We start from the raw sequence: 22,607 nt of genomic DNA on the forward strand, positions 1-22,607 counted from the left end.
AACAGCGAGAAGCCCCATCTCAATCAAGGCTTAGAGAAGCATTACTGTCTGGGACTTGAACACATGAGGCAAGTCCTCTACCACTGTGACACGCCCCAGCTGTCCTGCTATGTCTTTAATATGTTCACATTGTTACTATTTTCTGCTGAAGACTAAAATGAGTGTTAGTTTCTATAGTCTAATAGGTTATTTTAAAGTAAAATACAGAATTGTATCAGAATGAAGGAAACTAGATTTTAGTTTGGCAATGTAGCTCTAATAATGTAAATGAATCTTAGTTTCTCTTAAATGGAGATAATCATTTCTTCATTATAAAGAGCTGAGAGCTATATTACTTTGGGTATTAGACATGTCTTGTGCTACTTTTTAGCTTACATATCAGTGCTGGGATTGAATCCAGGGCCTCCTACATGATAAGTATGCACTCCACTACTAAGCATACCTCCAGGCCTGCCTGCTATTTTAAGCAAGTAAGCAAAGAATAAAACAGTACACCATTTTTGGTGGCGTCTTTTTTCTTTTGAGAAAGTCTCATGTAGCTCAGGCTAGTCTCAAACTTGCTATGTAGTCAAAAGTGGCTTTGAGTTCTTGATCCTTTCTCTCCGTTTCCCAAATGGTGAGATTATAGTTATGTATTAGAGATACTAGATCAATGTGGACAGTCTTTGTGGCAGAAGTATTCAAAGGTCAATGGGAAGATGAGTACTGTAACAAACAGTCATAATGAAGTGTCAAAGTGCTCCATGTTAGAAATGAATGAAGTGTTCTGTGGACTCAGAAAAGACACGGAATGAAACAGCTGCTAACATTAGAAGTGATCTCCTGGGCAAACAATGCAAGTAAATCAGTTCTTTCTGATGAACAAGTCTGTAAATCACCTTATTTTTCGGAGGGAGACAGATTTCTGCCTAAATTGAAAATGTTTAGGTTCCTGTTTTAAACTACATCATCTAGTAGGAGTCAGGGTCACTGTGCGAGGAGGGGTCACATCTGGGCAGGATTCCTAGGAGCAGCTATGTATTTTTTTGTTCTGCTTTTCTTTTAAGACAAAGTTTTACTTTTAAAACTGTTTATTTATTCATTATTCTGTTATGGGTGTTCACCTACATGTGTGTCTGTTCACCACATGTTCCTGGTGCTCAACATGGTCAAAAGAGGGCATGTGATTCCATGGCACTGGAGCTACCAGTGGGTGCTGGGAATTCCTGCCCTCCTTGCCTCTCCCAGGTGCTGGGATTATAAGCCTATGTAATCATAACCAGCTATACCATGCTTAAGAGAAGTACAGATGCATCAGAAATGCTTGTGTTCATATCTCTAGCCATATGTTCTAGTGAGTGTGTAGAATCTGGTTCCAGACTTTTCTCTGCCTAGAGGGATGAATATCCTAGTCAACTAATCTAATGTATCAACAAGTTCCACAAAGAAAAGTGAACCATGTTTTGAAGTAAGTAAACAAAACTTGTCTTCCCCCGTCCCCTTAAATTTGAGACAGGCTCTTATTAAGCAAGCATACCAGGCTGGCACTGAACTTGCAAACCTCCACCCTCAGCCACCCAAATGATGGAACCACAGGTCTGTGCCATCATGTTTGGTTATCTTTAAGTCTTCATAACTGGTTCCAAGGGAAAGAGTAAGATATGTAGAAATACGGGGAGGTGGATGCTTTGACAAAAGTTAAAAGCATTAGCAAAGGTATGGACTGGAGAAAATACCGTCTCCAGTCTACTTTCCAAAGTGCTGGGCACTGAACCTAGGGCTCCTTGAAAGCTAAACAAGAATACACTGCATCACCAACTCACATGCCCTGCATGGTTCATTATACTAACATTGATACATACAGACCAAATTTCTGGTAGAAGGCCTGCCTGTAATCTCAGCACTAGGAACGTAGAGGATCAGAAGTTTAAAGTTACCCTCATCCAGGCTGGACTATATATAATCTCAAAAAACAAAGACCCCAGTCCCCACACCCCCAATCAAATGGACTTCTAGTTCTGGAAAATCTTCTACTGTTGGGCATAGCTGAACATGCATCTTATTCTTTGACAGGGATAGCTTTTTCTCATTTAACCAAAAGTAAAGTTCTTATTTTCCATCTGTGGCTTTATAAATCTCTAGCTGGAAAATGGACCTTAAACAGTAAACATTGTAGCTAAAATAGCTGCCTTCCTTAGGACCCAGAAGGCAACAGCCCATTAATAGCCCAAGGCTGGGATTTGTAACATCTTTTGGAATAACACTAGGAGGATATTTATAGCCCAGCAGTGAAGAGAAGTAAGGAGTGAGTAGGAGGACAAGTGTGAGTCATGTTTTATTCTGCTCTGCTCACGGCTGTTCCCAAGCTTTTCCCTCTGATCAAACTGCAACTGGCAGGACCACACGTAGAGGCAGGTGCACAGACCACTGCTGGCTAAGAAAGATAGTGCCATTCAATGCCAAAATGGCAGGCAAAAGGACCATGCCAGAGAAAAGACATGAAGAGGGACTGGAGAACGCCAGAGGGCAGATCAGGAAGAAGACAATACAGAATGGACTTTTCCCTCTGAGTTTCTGAGATCTTTCTTTAATTCTTTTCCAGTATCGTTTCCTTAATCTTAAGAAGAGACCTGTATGGATACTAGGGTCAATATGGGCTCAAATACCTGTCACATCACAAACTGCTGCCTGCTGTGCTGTCAAGGATGTTTTCACCTCTCAGGACCACAAAGAAAAGAACGGCAGGGATAACAAGGGACTTAACACTGCTCCCCCCCCCCGACCTTTTTTTTGTGTGTGTTTATACAGACATGTTCATGTGTGCATGTATGTGTGCAATTACACATATACATGTGTGTGTGATCGTGTGGAGGCCAGAGATTGTTGTCTAGTGTCTTCTTCAGTTGTTGTCAGCCTTAGTTTTGGAGATAGGAGCTCAGTCAACACTGACTGCACTGATTTCAGCCAGAGTCTAGGCAGGTAGGTCTTCCTGTCTCTACCTCCTGAACTATGGTATCATGGGGATGTGCCACTACTCCAGGTTTTTTTACATAAGTCCTGGAGATCTGAACTCAGGTCCTCATGCTTGCATGGCAAGCATTTTACTGACTAAGCCATCCCCCATACTTCTGGAACCTTTCTGTGTGCTTTGAGTCTGTCATGAGTATCTATGAGTACATGTTCTTTGGCAGCCACTGTGAATAGAAGCTATATTTTCTCATACCAGAGAAAGTATCAGTCACCCTGTCTCCAGTTCTATGCTTCCCGGTTCTACAGTACGATCAATCCAGATGTCTGTCATACACTACCGTCCCCTGGTCAGCTAGATACAGCTTGAGTAGCCAGGCTTACTCCCGTACCCAGCATGGATTGTATAGATACAGATGTCACAGCATGGCCATCTGAAATTTGTGCCTATTTGCTTTAAGCCTGCTAATGAAAGCTCCACAGGAGTCCTGTTTGGATGTTGATAAGCAATAAAGCTTTGAGCCATGGATCTCTTTCTCTCTACCCTGCCTGTACTTTTCTAATCTGTGTATTGACTTCCATGAATGAATAAAAAGTTTTATATTTATCTTGTATCTTCCAAAATTCTTCATAAAGATCTTAAAATCAAAGCAGTCTTATCTGGCTGAGTTAAGAGATTTCAGAGCCTTTTGTCAAATTCTAAGAAGAGTTTGTCATACTGAGTGACAGCAGTCCAAGAGCAGCCCTCCCTCCCATGCGGTCACAGCCCCCGAACACAGAGCCCCTGGCTCACCACCACCACCACCATCTATATACCCTGGGACATTCTCTCTATCGTCTCTTCTCTTCTCTTACAGTTCAACTTCTGAAAAAAAGATTCTCCAAGGTAGAAAAAAAAAAAAAGGAGTATTTTCCTACTGCTAAGGGTTTTTGTTTGATTTTTCTTGAGGCGTAGTAGAAACTCCTGAATAATATGTGTACTAGTGAATAAAATTTCATTCTGTGACTCAGTGCTCAATGCTATTTCCTTGTACTACACTAATACAGACAACTCACAAATGGAAGTTTGGTTTTTTTTAAAAGCATATATGAGGGAAACAAATGATGTTTTCCACGCTGGCCTGGGAATTTCAATCTGCTCACAGTAGGGAAATGCCTCAGTGGTAATAATCAGTTTAGTAATGACTGCTACAAACTACCTTTCTTTTCTCAGGCACAGAGACAGAAAAATCTAAGTCTGGTAGGAGAAAAGAAAAAAAAAAAACTCAAAGGGGAGAGATGACTCAGCCGTTAAGAACACTGATTGCTCTTCCAGAGGACCTTGGTTAAATACCCAGTATCCACATGGTAGCTCACAACCCTCTTTAAATCCAGTTCTAATGGATCTCATAATGTCTTCTGGCCTCTAGGGGTACCAGGCATACACATGATGCACAGACATATATGGAGGAAAACACCTATACACATATAATAATAATTAAAAAGAAATCAAAGAACAGACATTTTTAGCAGTATCAGAATTCTATACACATATATAAAGATGCACACATTTGCAAACATGTTAAGTGGTGTGTTAGCAAAAATGAACTGCCAAAGTGAGCACTCTCATTCTCACTCATGATGTGGGGAATAAGCTTCCCTAGGCCAACCCACAATCCATCTTCCTTGTGATAAGAAAGTTTCAGTATGATGGAAGTTCAGATTACATGATGACATCAAGAAAAACAAGTGTTTAGAAAATAACTCAAGCTATACAGAAGGGCTAAACAGAGTGGTTCCTGCAGTGCTCAAGTCCTAACAAGATTCTCTGTAGTAAATACATGCATGGAAGGAACTCTCCAGAATGTGCCTTAGAAATCAGGAAGTAGGTGACATGGGTTCCCCTTTAGGAAGCTGTGCAATGATATCCTGATACAGTAAGACCTAGGGATGAGGTTGGGCAGATTCCATGTAGGAGCAAGCATTGGGGGAGGCCAGAGATACTTCTGCCGCGGGCCTTGTGAAAGGATTCTGTACTTGGAGCAGAAGTACTCAGGTCTGATAGGCAGTTACAAGATACTGTAGATTCTGAACTGAGACGAACTGATGGGCATGAATGTAGGTAGTTATACATGGGTATCTTATTTAGGTTGGGACCTACATGTTCCACATGCATTCTACCAATAACCTCACAGGTACTAAATACCTGGCACTTAACTCCATCTCTGGTAAGGAATTTGAAAGTGAGCCGGGCGGTGGTGGCGCACGCCTTTAATCCCAGCACTCGGGAGGCAGAGGCAGGCGGATTTCTGAGTTCGAGGCCAGCCTGGTCTACAGAGTGAGTTCCAGGACAGCCCGGGCTATACAGAGAAACCCTGTCTCGAAAAACCAAAAAAAAAAAAAAAAAAAAAAAAAAAAAAAAAAAAAAAAAAAAAAAGGAATTTTGAAAGTGAAGGACAGCTGAGTTGACCCACCTCATAAAAGAGTCCTTCTGGGAACTGCTGGAAGCACTGAGCACATACGAAGCACTGCTCATGGTACAGCTCACCATTGCTGTTCACGATCTTCTCTGCAGGTGCAAAGCCCCCCTTGCAGCGTTCACATGTGGCACTGGCCAAGGCATTGGCCATGTTGCTAAAACACACAAAGGGCAGACAGAGATTGTTAACTTGTTAACCGAAAGAGCAGACGGCATCAAGAACTGAGGAGCAAACTCTATCTGGACACAAAAACTCCTATTTTATCCATAAAACCAGGTTTCACAAGTTCTCTAATTCAAAATGGCCCAGTCTCATTAACCTAGGCACTTTAGTTTCTAAAAGGGCCTCCTGCTTTGTTTCTGTTTGACTTTAGCATTTTCAGCACTCTTGTAAGCAGTGTTAGTTAGATACGAAGAACACAGATCAAAGCCAAGAGTCCCCTTAGCTCGTGCAGTGGTATACACCTGTAGTTCCAGTCTTTAGGAGGTAGAGGCAGGAAGGTTGCTTGAACCCAGAAGTTCAAGAACAGCCTGGACCATATTGCCACAGCGAGACTGTCTCAAATAAATAAACCAATGAATAAATGTTTCCCTTAAGGAACTCAGAGTTACAGCTGGATAAGTAATTTTAATTAAAATATCGATGAGATAGCCAGGCAGTGGTGGCATACGCTTTTAGTCCTAGCACTTGGGAGCCAGAGGCAGGTAGATCTCTGAGTCTGAGACCAGCCTAGTCTACAGAGTGAGTTTCAGGACAGCCAGGGGAACACATAGAAACCTTGTCTCAAAAACATAAACAAAATATCCATGAGATACCGTTTTTTTTAGACTTGTTCTTTGGTATGAATACAATATATTTAGATCACACGTAGCCCTGTTCCCCACTTCAGCTCCTCCAGGACGCTCCATTTCACATTGCCCTATAACCTCATGTTCATTCCTCCTTCCCTCCTCATAGCAATTAGTGCTGCCCATATGTGCAGGAATGTAGGGCACCAATCCCCGGAGCACAGCCCACGTCCAGTGGGCCACACTGCAAAGGAAAACAGCCTCCCTACCCTAGGCATTGCTAACTGCCAATAGTTACTCTGCTATAGGCGGGGCCTCAGGAGGCTCTACCCTCAGTGAGATAACAACTTAAAGTCAATTTCTTTAAAGAACAGAATCTAAACTTCACGTAAGTAAACTACATATTATAACCTAAATTTAGATTATACCTTTGATTAGATATTGTTCAAAGCAACTGCTTAAAACCACTGAAAATTAGACAAGATGCCTCAATTCTATTAGACAGTACATAAAGCAAATATTTAGTACTAACAGTATAAAATGTATCACTAAATCACAGAATTTTATGTAATAAAGATCACTTTGAAAATAGAAAAACAGGTTCAGAGGTGGACAGTTAACTCAACATCACAGAATTAGCTACTCATTAAGGAATGACACTGGAGTAGAATCCAGGCTCTCTGCATACAAGGAATCATCTCCATCACAGATCATAGCCTACGGCAAACTCTTGAGAGTTCATGGTAGGAATGCAATCATGTTTTACAGAACAGGAAGATAAAACCAGGCAGTAACTAGCCTTAAGTGACTCTGACAGTTTCCCACAAGCAATCCCACTACACTTCAAAACACAGAATGTGATCAATGAATAATCTCAATTTTCTCTAGCCACTGGTGCTTCAGAAGTAAGGCAGCATGGCTGAAGCAAAGACTTAGGTGAGGATTTCACATAAATAGGCATTTTATTTCTGAAAGCTCTAGAAATGGAGAAGGTTCCGTATGCTGAAGAATCACTGGGCAAGCCTTTTGTTTGCTTTGGCTTGTTTTGTTTTCAGAGGCTGATTCTACAGTAGAGTTCTACCTCTACAATAGTAAGTCTGCTCCCTGGCATAGCTTCTGACCTTTCAAATATCTCATCAGTCTACCAGCACCACTGCCAATAGACAGATGGTGTGGAGAGCGTCTCACTTCACAAACACTTTAACCAGCTGCCTTGCTCCTAGCTCTTCCCAAGGTTAGTGTTTCCATAGCAATAGTTATTCTTTGCCCCACCCCAATGGAGGATAGCCTGATACTTGTCCTCTTCCTCAAATGTTTCAAGGCAACTCCACATTGTAACGTTGCCATAGTAACTCTTTGTTGAACTTCTACATTCACCATTCCAGAGCAATCAAAACTCTGTTTTAATTAGTTAAGTCAAATCTAAGACAGGAGTGTCACTGAAGAAAAGAGAAAAGATGGGGCCAGAGAGATAGCAAAGCAGGTAACGGTGCTTGCTGCCATGCCTAAAATTTCAGTTTGATCCCTGGAACTCATGTGGCAGAAAAACAACTGACTCCAGCAAGTTATCTTTGATCTCCATAGTGTGTGCCCCCCCCCAATACTTTTAAAATGGGAAAAGAGGCAGCCTAACTTCTGGGTGAACCTGGCCTAAGCACGAAGAAGACTTCCATTTTGTCTTTTCAGAATTATTGTGAGAAGAGAGGGTCCAGATGAAGAGCAACAGTCTTAATAAAGCTCTGGAGGGATCTGTGCCCGGCTTTTCTTACACAAAGAGTGGCTGAGTGGAGAAGGACACTAAGCCCACAACCGCTCAGGAATTCTCAGAAGCTGTTGTGAGGATAAAATAATAAAGTATAGACTACTCTGGAAAGCAGAAGGTGCTACTAAAAGACATAGCATCATTATAATTCTACATTCTCTCCAATGATACTCCGAACCTCAGTAATCTTAATGGACTTCCCCAAAAGCTAGAGAACATTCTGGAATGTCTTGCTTTACTACCACTTAACTCCGTGATTCTGAAGTTCTGGGGTGACTGGTTCTCTGGAAGTTCTGAAGTACCCTCTCAGTCACATCGCTGTGCCCAGTGCAAAAGCAGATTGGAAGGAGGGGTTGTATCAAGAAAAATATGCAAACATTTAAGGCAACAGCATTTTCCTCTGTATTATTAAAATCTGATGTGTTACTATTAATTGAATAAATATGACTTCTTCTACAAGAAGTACTGGATTTCAATCTTTTTTTTTTGATGGTGCTGATAAAAATGCTATTAGCACTGACCTGTTTACACTCACTACAACTACATTCCAGACTTTATTTATGTCTGACTACTCAAGCAGACTTGGCAAAATGGGTAGACAGGTTAACGCTTCACACACACATTCATATATATGAACTCCTTTCAGTAACAAAGGAGGGACAGAAAACAGCAGTGGCTTGCCTCCCAGACTGACCTCATGTTTCCCTTCCCTCTCACCTCGTTTGCTGGCTAGTTGGTTCTGTTTTTTCTTTCTTTGAGACAGGGTCTCATGCAGCCCAGGCTGGTTTTAAATTCCTGATCTTCCATACCTCCCAAGTGTTGGGATTACTTACGCAGCTCCTCTCTTGCCTGACTCTCCTGTCCTGTTCACATTTTTTTTATACTTGACAGTATTTAACACAATGTACGTAGAAGCTATTTTTTAAAAAAAGATAAGTCATTAGATTGGTTATATCTAATTTCTTAATTTTCCAGACGATGTTTTTCACTAAAAAGTGTTGATGACAAAGAAAATCTGGGAGTGGAGAGAATGCGTCCCTACAAGAGCCACGCAGGGCTGCTCTGCAGCTGCCTCCATAAGCTACAGCACAGGAAGCCACAGTCACGCTTTGCAGGTCTTTACATCCCTCCATCACCACACACGGAACACATTTTCTACTCTTAAAATACAGTATGTAAAGTTCTGTTATCAAATATCTTGAGAGTTTATTAACCACCTCAAATACTGATTATGGGATAAATCCCCAACAAAGTGTTTATCAATGAAAATTTTAGTTTCATATTTGAGAACTTTTCCCTGTTAAAGATCCTGACAACATAGCTTCTCTTATGGATAACACAATGAACATGTACCATTATTAGAGAGGTGAGAGCTGTCTGTTCTTCCCAGGAGGTGGCACTTTCCTTGACATCTATTTTGTCTTCTGGTGGAAGTTTATAAGACAAGGCAATCTGAGAACCACCCCGAGCCCTCTGTACACCCTGGAAAAGCCCTGCTAAATTAAAACACACTAGCTGGATCAAATGGCTAGGGAGTGCGGAACTGAAGGCCTGGCGACTGGAAAGCCTGCATTCTAGGAGGGGAGACTCACAATTTCGCATAAAAATCACAGAATTCCTTGTAGACTTTTACGTCACTGTGCCTGCGCTGCAGGTTCGACTCGGCCCTCTCGTCTTCATTCCCATTAGCTTCGAGGACACTGTTAAGGGCTGTCTGGGAGATTTCTTCATTCTCTGGGATAGGGCACGGGCGTGCCCGTCCTGGGAAGGCCATTGTACAAGCTTGAGAGTTCAGAGCCCAGCGATGCCGGCCGAGCAGGATACAGAGAAGAGAAACAATATCCAGGCCTCCTGTTTCCCAGCCAGGGTCACTCCCACTGTTCCCACATGCGTCACCCAGCTGCCAGGGTCACTCCTGACTTTTCATGTTAAGAGCTCAGCAACACAGCAGTCTCTGGATCTATTACGACTTCTAGAAGCTCTCAAAACCATTTCATGTGGCAGTGACAATTATGTCTGAGCAAGTCTCCACTTGGGTGTGCACGGAAATTTTTGAAAAGCTTGACAAACTCCAGTGAGGACTGTGACCCCCAGAGTGCAGCTCTATGTACTCTTTTATTATCTTTGTTCTTGATACAAGAAACAGCATAGTAAAGGCTTCAATGAATGGATGTAGTGTAAACCAGAAAGAACTAGAGTTTAACTGTAACTCTGATTTAATCTCAGCTAATCCTGTAACAGGAGAGTCATGGATTCTTCATGGTATTCCTGATATATTTAGCTCCAACTACTGTCTTGTAATTGTGTTTGTCATGATGACAATAGCAACAGTGTAACATGAAACAACACAAGGGTGCAGGGTTCTTCTGTGGTTCCATTCTCTAGTCCAGTAAGCCATCCTACTCAAAGCAAGCACCTCAAGGAACTTGTGAGCAGGCACAGTGCTAGGCACCGCAGGTCATACTGATAACAGGAAAACCATAAGGCCTTGAGAGACAAGCAACATAAAGTGGAGATCTGAGTAACAGTGAGTGGTGACACATAAGAGTTGGCATGTGTCTTCTATCACATCACCATATCCTCTATGAAACAGGTGCTATTCACAAAAACCAAGGCCACAAAGAGACTGAATAATAAGTGATTGGGGCTATGCTGTAACTTTTATGAAAGAAAATGACTGAACAGAATCACTGGGAAATAAAACAGGAACTCAAAATCAGTCTGTGACAGGTACAAAATGGGACCAGAAGCAGGAAATGAGATCACATCTCCCTACTTTGAATCCAGAGATATCAAAATGATGAGGAATTCCAAGACTGTGGCCCTGGACCTGCTGAGACCCCAGACAGACAGGTGCTAGAAGAGGGAAAACACTAGAGACGCTTCCCGGTTCAAATGTCATCCTTTCTGTTCATCTATACGCTTTCATTTTTGGTTTCTTTTCATAAGGGCAAAGTAAAACAGAGGAAGGACAGAATCATATGATCAACTTCACACTGACAGAACATAAGCCACTCCTTCAGTTTCCTCTCTGAAGAAGGGGAAATAGAGTATCGAAGTCAGGAGTCTGACAGTAGCATATCTGTTCTACTGCCATTGAGTGTGTAGCTACTGTGGCCACCAATCAAGCAGGATGTGATCTGACCATAGAAATCTCCTTAGAGCATTCCTTAACTAATCTGTTTTTCACCTGTATAAAGTGTCATTTGTGGAACTCTATCATATGTGCTGGCTGAAGATTGGCTTTGTTTAAGTCAGTATCATGCCACTGAGATCTGTTCAGGTTGCTATATAGATATATATAGTTTGATCTTGTGTTGCTGCATAATATTCAGCAATATGTATATATATGTATATATTTAAATTTATTATTTATTTATAAATATTTATTTATATATGTATATATATAAATATATATATATTCAAACCATTCACTCACTAAAGATTTAAGTACTTCATAGTTTTAGGCTATTACAAATAAAAGTTGTTTAGAGGCTTTTGTGTAAATGTAGATTTATCCTACTCTTTAAGAAATGCTGAAGAGTGAAACTGTTGAGCTATAATTCCAATCATACTTTAACTTTGAAAGAACTGCTAGGAGTGGTGGTGCGTGCCAGTAATGCCAGCACTTAAGAGGCTGAGGCAGATGAATTTAGAATTTAAAGCCACCATGGGCTCCACAGCAATAAAGGCCAGCCCAAGGTTATATGGTAAGACTCTGTCTAATATCCACTCATCAGTGAGTACACACCATGTTAGCTCAAAAGCTTAGCATACCCATGATACAACCCACAAACCAAACGGAGCTTAAGAAGAAGGAAGACCAAAGTGTAGATACTTCAATCCTACATAGAAGGGGGAACAAAATATTCACAGGAGGTAGAGGGAGAGAGGGACCTGGGAAGGAGAGAGGAAGTGGGTGGGGCATGGGGGCAGGACCAGGTATTTAAAGGAACAGGAGAGAAGTACAGAGGGTCAGAAAATCGAATAGAAATATGTAGCAGTGGGGGATGGGGAACTGTGAGTAGCCACTAGAAAGTCTCAGCCACCTGGGAAGCAGGAGGCTCCCAGGGCCCTACAGGGATGACTTTAGCCGAAATAAGCAACAAAGGGGAGATAGAACCAATAGAGACCACCTCCAGTAGACAGGCACAGAGGGAGGGGGCTATTCACGCATCTCAAAATTGTTAATCCAGAAATGTTCCTGTCCAAAGGAAAGACAGGGACCAAAAAAAAAAAAAAAAAGCAATAGTGACTGAAGGAAAAGGCCATCTAGAGACAGCCCCACCTATGGATTCATCTCATCTGCAGACACCAAATCCAGACACTATTGCTGATGTCAAGAATGCTTGCTGAGAGGAGCCTGGTATGGCTGTTCTCTGAGGGTTTCTACCAACACCTGACCAATACAGATGCAGATATTCACAGCCAACCAACAGCCCAGGGACCCCAATGGAAGAGCTAGGGGAAGGACTGAAGGAGCAGAAGGGGATTGCAACCACATAAGAAGAACAACAATATCAACTATCTGGACCACCCAGAGCTCCCAGAGACTAAACCACCAACCAAAGAGTACACATGGAGGGAGCCATAGCTCCAGATACATATGAAGCAGAAGATGGCCTTATCTGCCACCAGTGGGAGGAGAGGTCCTTGGTCCTGTGGAGGCTTGATGTCCCAGCATAGGGGATGCTAGGGCAGTGAGGCAGGATTGGGTGAGTGGGTGGAGGAGTTCCCTCATAGAGACAAAGGGGAGGGAGGAGAAGGGGATTGGGATGGGAGAGGTTTGTGGAGGGGTAACTGGGAAGGGGAAATCATTTGAAATGTAAACTACTAAAATGATTAATAAAAAAAAGATTCTGTCTACAAAAAAACGAAAGACAAACTATTATTTGAAAGTGCTTGAGGTGTAGCTCAGTGGTATATTACTTGCCTACCACCAGCAAAGGTTCAATGTCTTCCACTGAAAAACAAACAACAAAGATCCTCCACTCAGTGACCTTATAGCACAAGTTCAAAGCCTCCCTCAGAATGTATCTCTTGTATAAACTTGTAACCTGTAAAGAAATATGATGACCACAAATGGCTGCACCAAGAATCTAAAATGCCCCCTTCTGACAGTCCAGCCAATAAACAACCTCCCATTACTCTCCTGTAAATTCTTCTACCAGCCTGCAGAGAGGTAAAGCTAACACATAGCTCTGGGTTTCCAAATTAGCAGCCCATGTAACAAAACCTGTCTTTGCAAAACCTTGATTAGGAAGAACTGGCTTCTAAGCATGTCGGATAGTTATTGCTCTAGATCATGTGTCATGTTACAGAAAGTGTTAAGAAGATCTTTTATTCCCTTTCCTCTATTGGCTAAGGGTGATGCCTGATACCAAGTACTAAGACCTCTATCCTTAAGGTTTATTTCATTTTGTTTTTAGAGACAGTGTTTCATAGCCATCTCAAATTCACTATGTAGTGGAGGCTGGCCTTGACTCTTACTGCTTTACATCCTAAAAGCTGCAATTATAGGCATGTACAACGACTATGCCCACTTTAAACAGAACATGCTGTTAGTTTTTTGGGGGAAAGGGGGAGTCTCATATTGTAACCCAGGCTTCCCTCAAACTGCTTCAGCCCAGAAATGCTGGGATTATAGGCATGTGCTAAAACATTATGTATACACATTTACTTTGACCCAGTAACTGTTCACATCAATGTGGTACAGTGTGATATATTCATTTTCTCTCTCTCCCTGTCTCTGTCTCTCTCTCTGTCTCTCGTGTGTGTGTGTGGGGGGGTGTGGGTGGTGTGTGTGTATATGCGTACGAATAGGCTTGGGAGTACAATAAGACAGCCCTTGATACTGGAATCTACAAAATAAGATCCATTCAGTTATACTAAAGTTTAAACTACCTGGCTTAAATGCTTATGTAACTTACAAGACCAGTTTATTTTTGGTAACAGCTCTTTAGTTCTTATATCAAATGTATCATAAGTAGCCTTTAATTTCACAATTGCCTGGTAATAACTGACATAATCAGCCCTTTTATGTTTACATGCTGGAAGAATAACAGAATAATGAGTGCCGACAAAGGTAGGTTACTGATACAGGGACATAATACCACAAAATCCTCTACAATCCTCTGTGTAATGGATTTGTTTGATATCTTTGTAATTTGTACCAGACTACTTAAGAGAAATTAGAGAGAGAGAGAGAGAGAGAGAGAGAGAGAGAGAGAGAACATTTTTTTAGACTGCAAAAAGACAAAAACCAAAAAAGATAAAATTTGGATAATAGAGATTGACTAAGTACAAATTCTTACGCACAAACTTAAACCTCAGACTACTCGCAGCTGAAGAAGACAGGCACCAAAGTGTCAAAATGAGGTGGTAAGATTGTGTGTGGTGTTACTTGTGGAGGGTGGAACTGATATTTGCAGCACATAACAGTCAGGAGATTTTCCTAGGGAAGAAGGAGGGAGGACTATATTTCTTCCTTTTCAGTAGGGGAAAGCAAATGGCAGTCAGAGAGAAACCTAATTCACAAGCAACAATTCTGACACTTGTAGGTGTTTCTGTTGAATGGGGTCAGAAGCTCCCTAAGAAAAGTGGGTAGAAATGAAAATGTAGGGTATTAAAGAATATGGCAAGATAGAAGCTTTTAAAATTCAAACTGAAATAAAGATAATAAAGATGGTTCAGTATTTTAGCGACAACTTGGTAACTTCATCTTTTTAAAAGAGCCTATTTGCCGGGTGGTGGTGGTGGCGCACGCCTTTAATCCCAGCACTTGGGAGGCAGAGGCAGGAGGATTTCTGAGTTCGAGGCCAGCCTGGTCTACAGAGTGAGTTCCAGGACAGCCAGGACTACACAGAGAAACCCTGTCTCAAAAAACCAAAAAAAAAAAAAGAAGAAGCGTCTATTTAATGCATGTATGCTTTGTGCACATGAGCACAGTGCCAACAGAGGCCAGGAGAGGGCCACCTGGAGCTGTTGGACAAGGATACTGAGACCAGAACTCAGGGCCTCTGGAAGAGCAGAAAAGGCTCTGAACTGCTGAGCCATCTCTTGAGCTCCCATTTTATATCATTTGAGCAGTAATTTCCCTAATAAAGACAAATTTGTATGCATTGTATGTGTATATACATAGTATAGTCTCACTACGTAGGCTGAAAATCAGTTGATGATAAACATATACATTTATCTACGTTCTCGAGTCTGTTCTATTAGTCTGTGAGTCTGTTTCTATGCCAGTCCCATGTTACTCAGGTTGCTAACGCTTTCAGCTTTGTTCTCTCTGCTCAGGACTGCTATGGCTATTTGACCGTCTATGTGGATCAATCCAAATCTTAGGAGTACTTTTTCTACATCTGCAGATAATGTCATTGGTATATATATTTTTTCAAGACAAGGTTTTTCTATATACCAGGCCTGGATGTCCTAGAACTCACTTTGTAGACCAGAATGGCCTTAAATTCAGATCCATCTGCTCTTGTCATCCAAGTGCAGGGATTAAAGGCGTCCTCCACCACTGCCCAGCTGGTATTTTTAAAGTTTTTATTTATATGTACCATTGGAGGATAGAAGAAGGTGCCAGATCCTCTGGGGTGGAGTCACAGTTGTGAGTCACCATGTGAGTACTTGGTTGAGCCTGAGTTGTCTGGAAGAGCAGCCAGAGGCCCTGAGCCATGTCTCTAAGGTCCAATGGTATCCTGACAGGAGCTGAACTTGTTGGTCATAAGGGGTTCTATAGACGTTATAACAATTCATGATCATACACATGTCTTTCTAATTGGGGACCTCTTAGTTTCTTTCATCAGTTTCTTTTTAGATTCTCTTTTTTTTTTCTTTTTAAGACTTATTTATTTATGTATGTGAGTATGCTGTCGATGTCTTCAGACACACCAGAAGAGGGCATCGGATCCCATTACAGATGGTTGTGAGCCACCATGTGGTTGCTGGGAATTGAGCTCAGGACCTTGGAAGAGCAGTCAGTGCTCTCAATCACTGAGCCATCGCTCCAGCCTCCTTATGTTTGGTGGTTTTTATCAAAGAGATTATTTCTTTCCATGGGTAAGTGGTAGCTAAATTTTTTCCTAGACCTTTCTCTCTCCATCCTTCCCTATTTTATTTCCTCTATTGTAAATCAGATTGCTTTCTTGATTCCTTTTCCCTGAAGTTTTGTTACATACATACATACATACATACATACATACATACATGCATGCATATATGCTATTGAGATGGCTTATTGGGAGCTTGATGCCAAGCCTGATAACCTCAATTTTCTTTCCAGATCCTAGACAGTGGAAAGAGAAAAGTTGTCCTCTGATGTTCATATGTGTATGTGGCCTCTGCTTCATTTCCTGCCTTAACTTCCTGCTCTGACATCCAAGCTGTAATAAACCCTTTCCTCCCCAAATTGCTTTTGGTCCTAGTTCTTAACAATGAATACAAACCTAGCTAAGACAGTGGGTGTGCCTAACGTTTTGTTTAGACCAAACTACACACTAGTGCACTCCAGGACAACAGAAGACAGCTGTAGAGCTTCTGATTTCACCAGTCTGCTAACTTCATGACTGTACCCAAATGGTCAAAGATCCAAACAGCCTATTTAGACATATCATACAAAGCATCACAGCTGTTCCTAGGAGTTTAAATACTTGAAATTTGAACATATTCATAAGCAGAGGTGCCAAGAGTATCATTTGGGGGTGGAGGCAGGGCTGGGATTGAATCTAGGTAATTAAGACAGGATCTTGCTACAAAACCTAGGCTGGTGAACATAGTTCAGGCTGGACTCAACCTCATGCCATGCCTCTGGCCACCAACCAGAGGTGGTCTAATTGATGAGCTCCACACTGCAGTGAAAGTCTGTGTGTGGAATGCTGTCCTCTGAGCATGACCTGACTAGTGCTCTCTCACACTGCCAGCAGCCAGGATTACTTCAAAAAGATCCGCAAAAGACTGAGTCCATAAACTTTTTGCCATGTAAGTGAAAGAGGTTCACGAGGCCTTGCCCCTCTCCTACAAGATTTATAAGCAGGTCAGGCATGGAGGTGTACACTTTTAATTGTAGCACAGAGGCAGGCAGACCTCTGCAAGTTCAAAGCCAACCTGGTATTCATGTAGCAAATTCCAGGTCAGCCAGGGGTATGAGACACTGTCTCAACACACACGCACACACACACACACACACACACACACACACGCACACACACACACACACAGAGGGAGGGACTGAGGGAGGGGTATGGGTAAGCTGGCCGTAGAGACCACCCTATGTCAAAGAATAATCGAGGATGATGCCTAGTAGTCCTCTGTACCTCCACATGCATGTTCGGACAGGAACACTTATATACCTATATGCACACATACATGCAAATATGCATAAAAGAAAACCAAGGATGACAACTTCTGAGGTTGGCCATAGGCTTCTACATGTCTACCATCCCACCACGAACATGCAAACACACTGGCACAAATGCAAAGAAATGGGGTTTGTAGTAACAGTTTAGCTTTAGCATGTCATTACATTCACCCATTCTTCCACACTGTATTAGGAATTATAGTATAGAGATGATTTTTTTTTTTTTTTTGGTTTTTGGTTTTTCGAGACAAGGTTTCTCTGTGTAACCCTGGCTGTCCTGGAACTCACTCTGTAGACCAGGCTGGCCTCGAACTCAAAAATCCGCCTGCCTCTGCCTCCCAAGTGCTGGGATTAAAGGCATGCACCACCACCACCTGGCGAGATGATTTAAAATGAAAGACTTGGGTAAACTGTATGCAAGAACCAGGCCTTTTTCTAAGGGGCCCAAGCATCCACAGACTTTGCTATCCCCTGGGCAGATGGTACAGGCAGAGGCGGAGGTGTAGAGAAGTGCTCTGGAACCATCCCCACCCCACTGTGAGTGATCACTGAGGAATGGGAGAGCTAGAAACTGCTTATTTATTCTAAATCCATCACTAAGCTAAGAACTCTGCAACAACTACCACTAGGAAGAAGCCTCTTCAACTGCTATGAGATGTAGGTGCCATACGGGGGTATTCAAATCACTAGCGTGGCCTAGTTAAATTATTACTTGGCAGAATGAACTATTTCCCTGTAATTCTCTACTTGAGTTAAGTGGAAAATTTCATCTGATTTTCCTGGGTCTACTGAAAACAATGCAAGTCAGAGAACGGAGACGAAAAGCTCTTCCCCGCTTCCAGTTTGTAGGACAAATGCAGTATGTTTTCTTTCAAGACAATAAGGAAATAGGCAAAGGTCAAGTAGAAATGAATTTTCACTTAATATGCCTTTTGCCTTGTCTTTAAAATTGCTTCTTAATTGTGTAAGGCAAACATATTCACCACATGGAGACGAGTGAAAAAGCAGTTAACATATGCTTTCTTAACCCAGCTGAAACTGAGTAGCAGTGCATCCATTTACGTCTGTGTTAGTATTGCTTACTGCGATTATTAAAAGATAAGAGCACTCTGACTTTACTGTATCGGTTTATTTGGTTGTTTTGTTGAGACAGGGTTTTTCTCTGTTGGAATGTACTCTGCAGACCAGGTTGGCCTCCAACTCAGATTCGACTGCCTCTGCTTCCTGGGGGTTAGGATAAAGGTGTGTGCTAATGCTGGCCCGTAACTTTTTTGTATGTGAAATATACCCCAAAGAGAGAGCTTAAAAAGTCATTTAAAAACATGAAGATATGAAATGTCTGGATTAAAGTACCAGTTGCCGACCCTGGACCACCAATGTCCCATGCCAGGATGCCTGATATAAGGCTATTTACATATAATTTGTTCCTAAGAATTGAAAGAAAACATACAAAGGAGCTAGCTTTGATGTCATAGTTATATGGTGCCACACGGCAGACCTTATGATACTTAAAGAGATATTCATAAGGAAGTGAGTGTGATGCTATCCAACTACAGGCTGGACACTTGTCAGGAAGTAGACTAGTAGATGCACACTTTGTCCTAAAATCAATAATTCAAATACAGTAAATCTACTACTATCAGGTGCGGCAAAACTCCTTCTCTGGGTGTCTGCAGAATAGAGAGGCCACTCCGAAACCATAGGCAGGATGCAGCAATGGGTTGCCAAGGACCTGTAACAGAGCCATGTGTGTCAGCTTCACATCATCAGAAATACTCTGCCCCAAACTGGCCTAAATAGTGCAAATCAATACTGCAACTACCCAACCCTAACCAGTTTAACAAGTAATGGTAGCTTACTTTGGGGTCCATTTCTCATGAAGCATTTCTAAGTGATTCACATAATAAAATCATATCCACAAAAGACGTGATTGTGTAAGATACCCTACCTAGGGAAAGTGGAGGAGAGAGACTAACAAATCAAGCTTATCCTCTTTCTCCATGACCCTCTCTGACATTAACATTCTGAAAATTGTGTAAAGAGAAAGTAACAACATCCACCCTTCCACAAAGACAATAGTGCCAAACAACTGCCTTTTCTCTATGATGACACGTCCTTACCATACCAGTAACCTACTGTGAAAAGGAGATGAGCTCCTTTTCACAATGTGTAGAAAAAATCAAAACCATTAATGGCAGAACACTGAGAAATGTCAGGAACAACTGGTAGGCCGGGGCAGGATGAGTAGCCTGCACATTTCATTTTGTAAGTTGGATTTGCACTTCCCTGTCACCCAACAATGCTTTATATACTCTAGAGAAAATGTATAACTGTCATAGAATCACTATTATTCTCCTCAGCTAGAACCTCCAAATCCTATTCAATGAGCTTGACTTTAGAGAAACCGAACACTGAGTTCTGCATGCAAATGCCTCAAAGCTGGATCTCTTAGTCTCTGTCTATTGGTGAATGACTCTGAGCACCCCTCAGTATTCCATCAAGCCTTCTGCTAAGAAGCAGAGGGACAACACTGTCGTGTACCACCCCACCCCTGCTGACACCCATACAGTTAAAGGTCTTTAGCAAGATCATGCTTAAGAGACAGCTTCCCTTAACTACAATCACTGCAGTGAACTCCTGAGGCCCCACACAAATTTGGATCAACTTAAACAATTATGTATATTTCCCTCAGAGGTTAGGAGGCTTTGCTGTGATTTTTAAAATATTTTTCCTAGAAACTTTTCTGCTCATAATGTCTTTTAATTCCTATCATGATGAATTAACATAATATCACCTCTAAACATCTTTTTAGAAAGATACAAAGCCACATTTGAGAAAGCTCCAAATACAGAAGAACAGTATTTTTAGCTATGTTGACCTAAGAGATGCCCAAGTTACCAGGGAAACCTTTTGGCACATGCAGGAGCTCTTTATATGGATGTGGTGCCCAGCAGCAGCGCCTGTCAGGCTCTAAGGTACATTCTTATTTTAGTTCTGACTCAGCAGAGCTTTCTCACTGAACACAACTGCCAGCTATACTGGGACAGGAAGTTAGTGGGAGTTTTTATTCTTGACTAAACTTAATCTGAGACCTACTTCACTGATAAGAAAAAAAGAGAACCATGAAAATTTCAGTATAGAAGGACAGAAGCAAAACACTTCACTCAAATCAAAGGTCTTTCCTTTTATATCCATAGATCTCTCATTTTCAGTCACTTTCTTGATACAGAATACATCTACCAGAATCAGAGAAACTGAAAAAACTTTTTTGCTAAAGTCAAAATGGTACCTTCCCTTCATGAGCTTCAAATTTTGTGATGAACAGAGAAAGGCAAATAATTATTTTAGCTGCCACAACTCAGATGTCATAAAAGATGGTGTGGAAAGGACTTAACAAGAGCCCAGGAGTCTGATGTTGACCAGACGGTGCAACTATACTGACAGCCAGTTCACAGCCTGGGCTGCAGCCTCTGTAAGATTCTTTAAGATTTAAATACCCTTTGTTCTGACCTCTGAAACCAGGTCACATGGTTATGAGGGTCTTTGTTCAATTCTTTCCCTCTTTTTTTTTTTTTTGTTTTTTGAGACAGGGTTTCTCTGTGTAGCCCTGGCTGTCCTGGAACTCACTCTGTAGACCAGGCTGGCCTCGAACTCAGAAATCTGCCTGCCTCTGCTTCCCAAGTGCTGAGATTAAAGGCGTGCACCACCACCACCCAGCCTCTTTCCCTCTTTCCAGAGGGTATTCTATGATCCTGGCAACTCACTTCCTTCTGGGAGGTGAAACACTGCTGAACACTGGTTCCCTACATCTTAGCATGCTAAAGCAGCACTCAACTTGTGTCAGTAGAGGGCACTGGAGGGAAGCCTCAGGGTTTGGTTCCCTGGGCCTGCAGAGAGCAGTCACAGACTCCTATAGAATGTTTGGCTTCTCCATTGTCTTGCTCCTGCAGGGAATCTCAACCAACAGCATTTCCAATGTGTTAGGCTCCCATGGTACCCCAGTAATCAGTAGTATCCATTCTTCTCAAAGTTCTGCAAGATACAAGTAGGAGATGGGCATGTGTTGGGGAGTGGCCCCTTGGAGACTCTTACCTAAGCCCTTGGGATACCTGCTATCTATCTTATGGCAGCACATCCTATTCTATTGCTACACCAACATCATCTACTAAGATCTGGCCTAGCGAGACGTTATGAGAAACAGTTTTCTATCAAAGGTAGCTAACCTGACAGGAGCTCTCCCTTCTAGATGAGTAGAGGACCAGCGTTCAGTCTCCAGCACACATCAAGCTCCAGATCCAGGGATCCAATCCCCTCTTGCTTCTATGGGCAGTGTACTCACAGGCGGTACATTCACACAGGAACACACACATACATAAAAATACAACGAAACAAGTTATTCTCCTTAGATTGTAAACCTTAAAAAAAGCATATACTTTCTTTTCTGATTGAACTAAGACCAACAGAGGAAGCCTGTGGTCAGGAACCTAGAGTTGAAGAGTTCTCAGGCTTTTGGGCTCCTTACCCAACATGAGGAACTTGTGTCACTTAGAAACTTAAAACAGCCATATTTGCTGCTGAAAACTAGGAAGAGGTGGGAGGAGTGGGTAGCTAAGTAGAGTCCAATGAAACAGTCAAAGAGAGTTCTCAGAAGGACACATAAGAAGAGGACAGCTGAGGAACCTGAGGTCTCCGTTGAGTTCTCTTTGCTTCAGCAGATGAGGAAGCCCTATTGCCAGAATGTAATCAGGACATGGTGCATGGGAAAACCAGCCCCAAGCACAATATGCAAAAGGCAATACAACAACGGTCTATAGATATTTCTGCTATGAAATAAGCTTTTATGAGATGACATATCACATCTCATTCTCTTCCCCTTCCCTACTATCCTCTCCCAGTCATAAAAATTAAATCCAACAATATATAGGCTGAGTTAACCTGAGTCGTAACAGCAGAATCGAGCCTTGTAACCAGACCTTCTTTTTGCTCTTACAATTTAGCAGGAGACTAGAGAGTGACTCAAGTGTCCTAAGAACTCTGTTCGGCATGCTTCCTCCTGGCCATTCTGGTGTAAATCCTTGAGGACACTGCTTCTTCCTTCTATTCAGAGAACTTGGTCCTCTGCTGCCACAGCAGTGGTGACAGCTAGCACCCAGTTCCCCCAGTTCCCACCTCAACCATAAACCTGTAAGAACAGTGTGTAAGAGGGAATGTAGCGAGGGGTTGGGGAACGAGCACTGTGAAGCTTAGGCAGAGTACTACTGTCTCAGTTGTCCTGTAACTGAGCTACGGAC

General features: G+C 42.1%; 1 protein-coding gene across 6 annotated transcripts in view; it reads right to left on the reverse strand.

Moving 5' to 3' along the window:
• The window catches only part of Lims1 (LIM zinc finger domain containing 1), a 113,239-nt gene that overhangs the window by 22,327 nt on the left and 68,305 nt on the right, over positions 1 to 22,607 (reverse strand). For 3 of the 6 annotated variants that reach the window (XM_028782003.1, XM_028782004.1, XM_028782002.1), the window contains exon 2: positions 5,400 to 5,559. In XM_028782003.1, coding sequence (XP_028637836.1) covers positions 5,400 to 5,559 — 160 coding nt within the window. Of the gene's footprint in view, positions 1 to 5,399; positions 5,560 to 9,547; positions 9,745 to 21,151; positions 21,349 to 21,539; positions 21,661 to 22,607 lie in introns of those variants that run through there. The other 3 variants (XM_028782005.1, XM_028782006.1, XM_028782001.1) reach the window with 3 other exon arrangements.

The sequence above is a fragment of the Grammomys surdaster genome, unplaced genomic scaffold, assembly GCF_004785775.1.
Source record: "Grammomys surdaster isolate TR1022 unplaced genomic scaffold, NIH_TR_1.0 655, whole genome shotgun sequence".
Lineage (NCBI taxonomy): Eukaryota > Metazoa > Chordata > Mammalia > Rodentia > Muridae > Grammomys > Grammomys surdaster.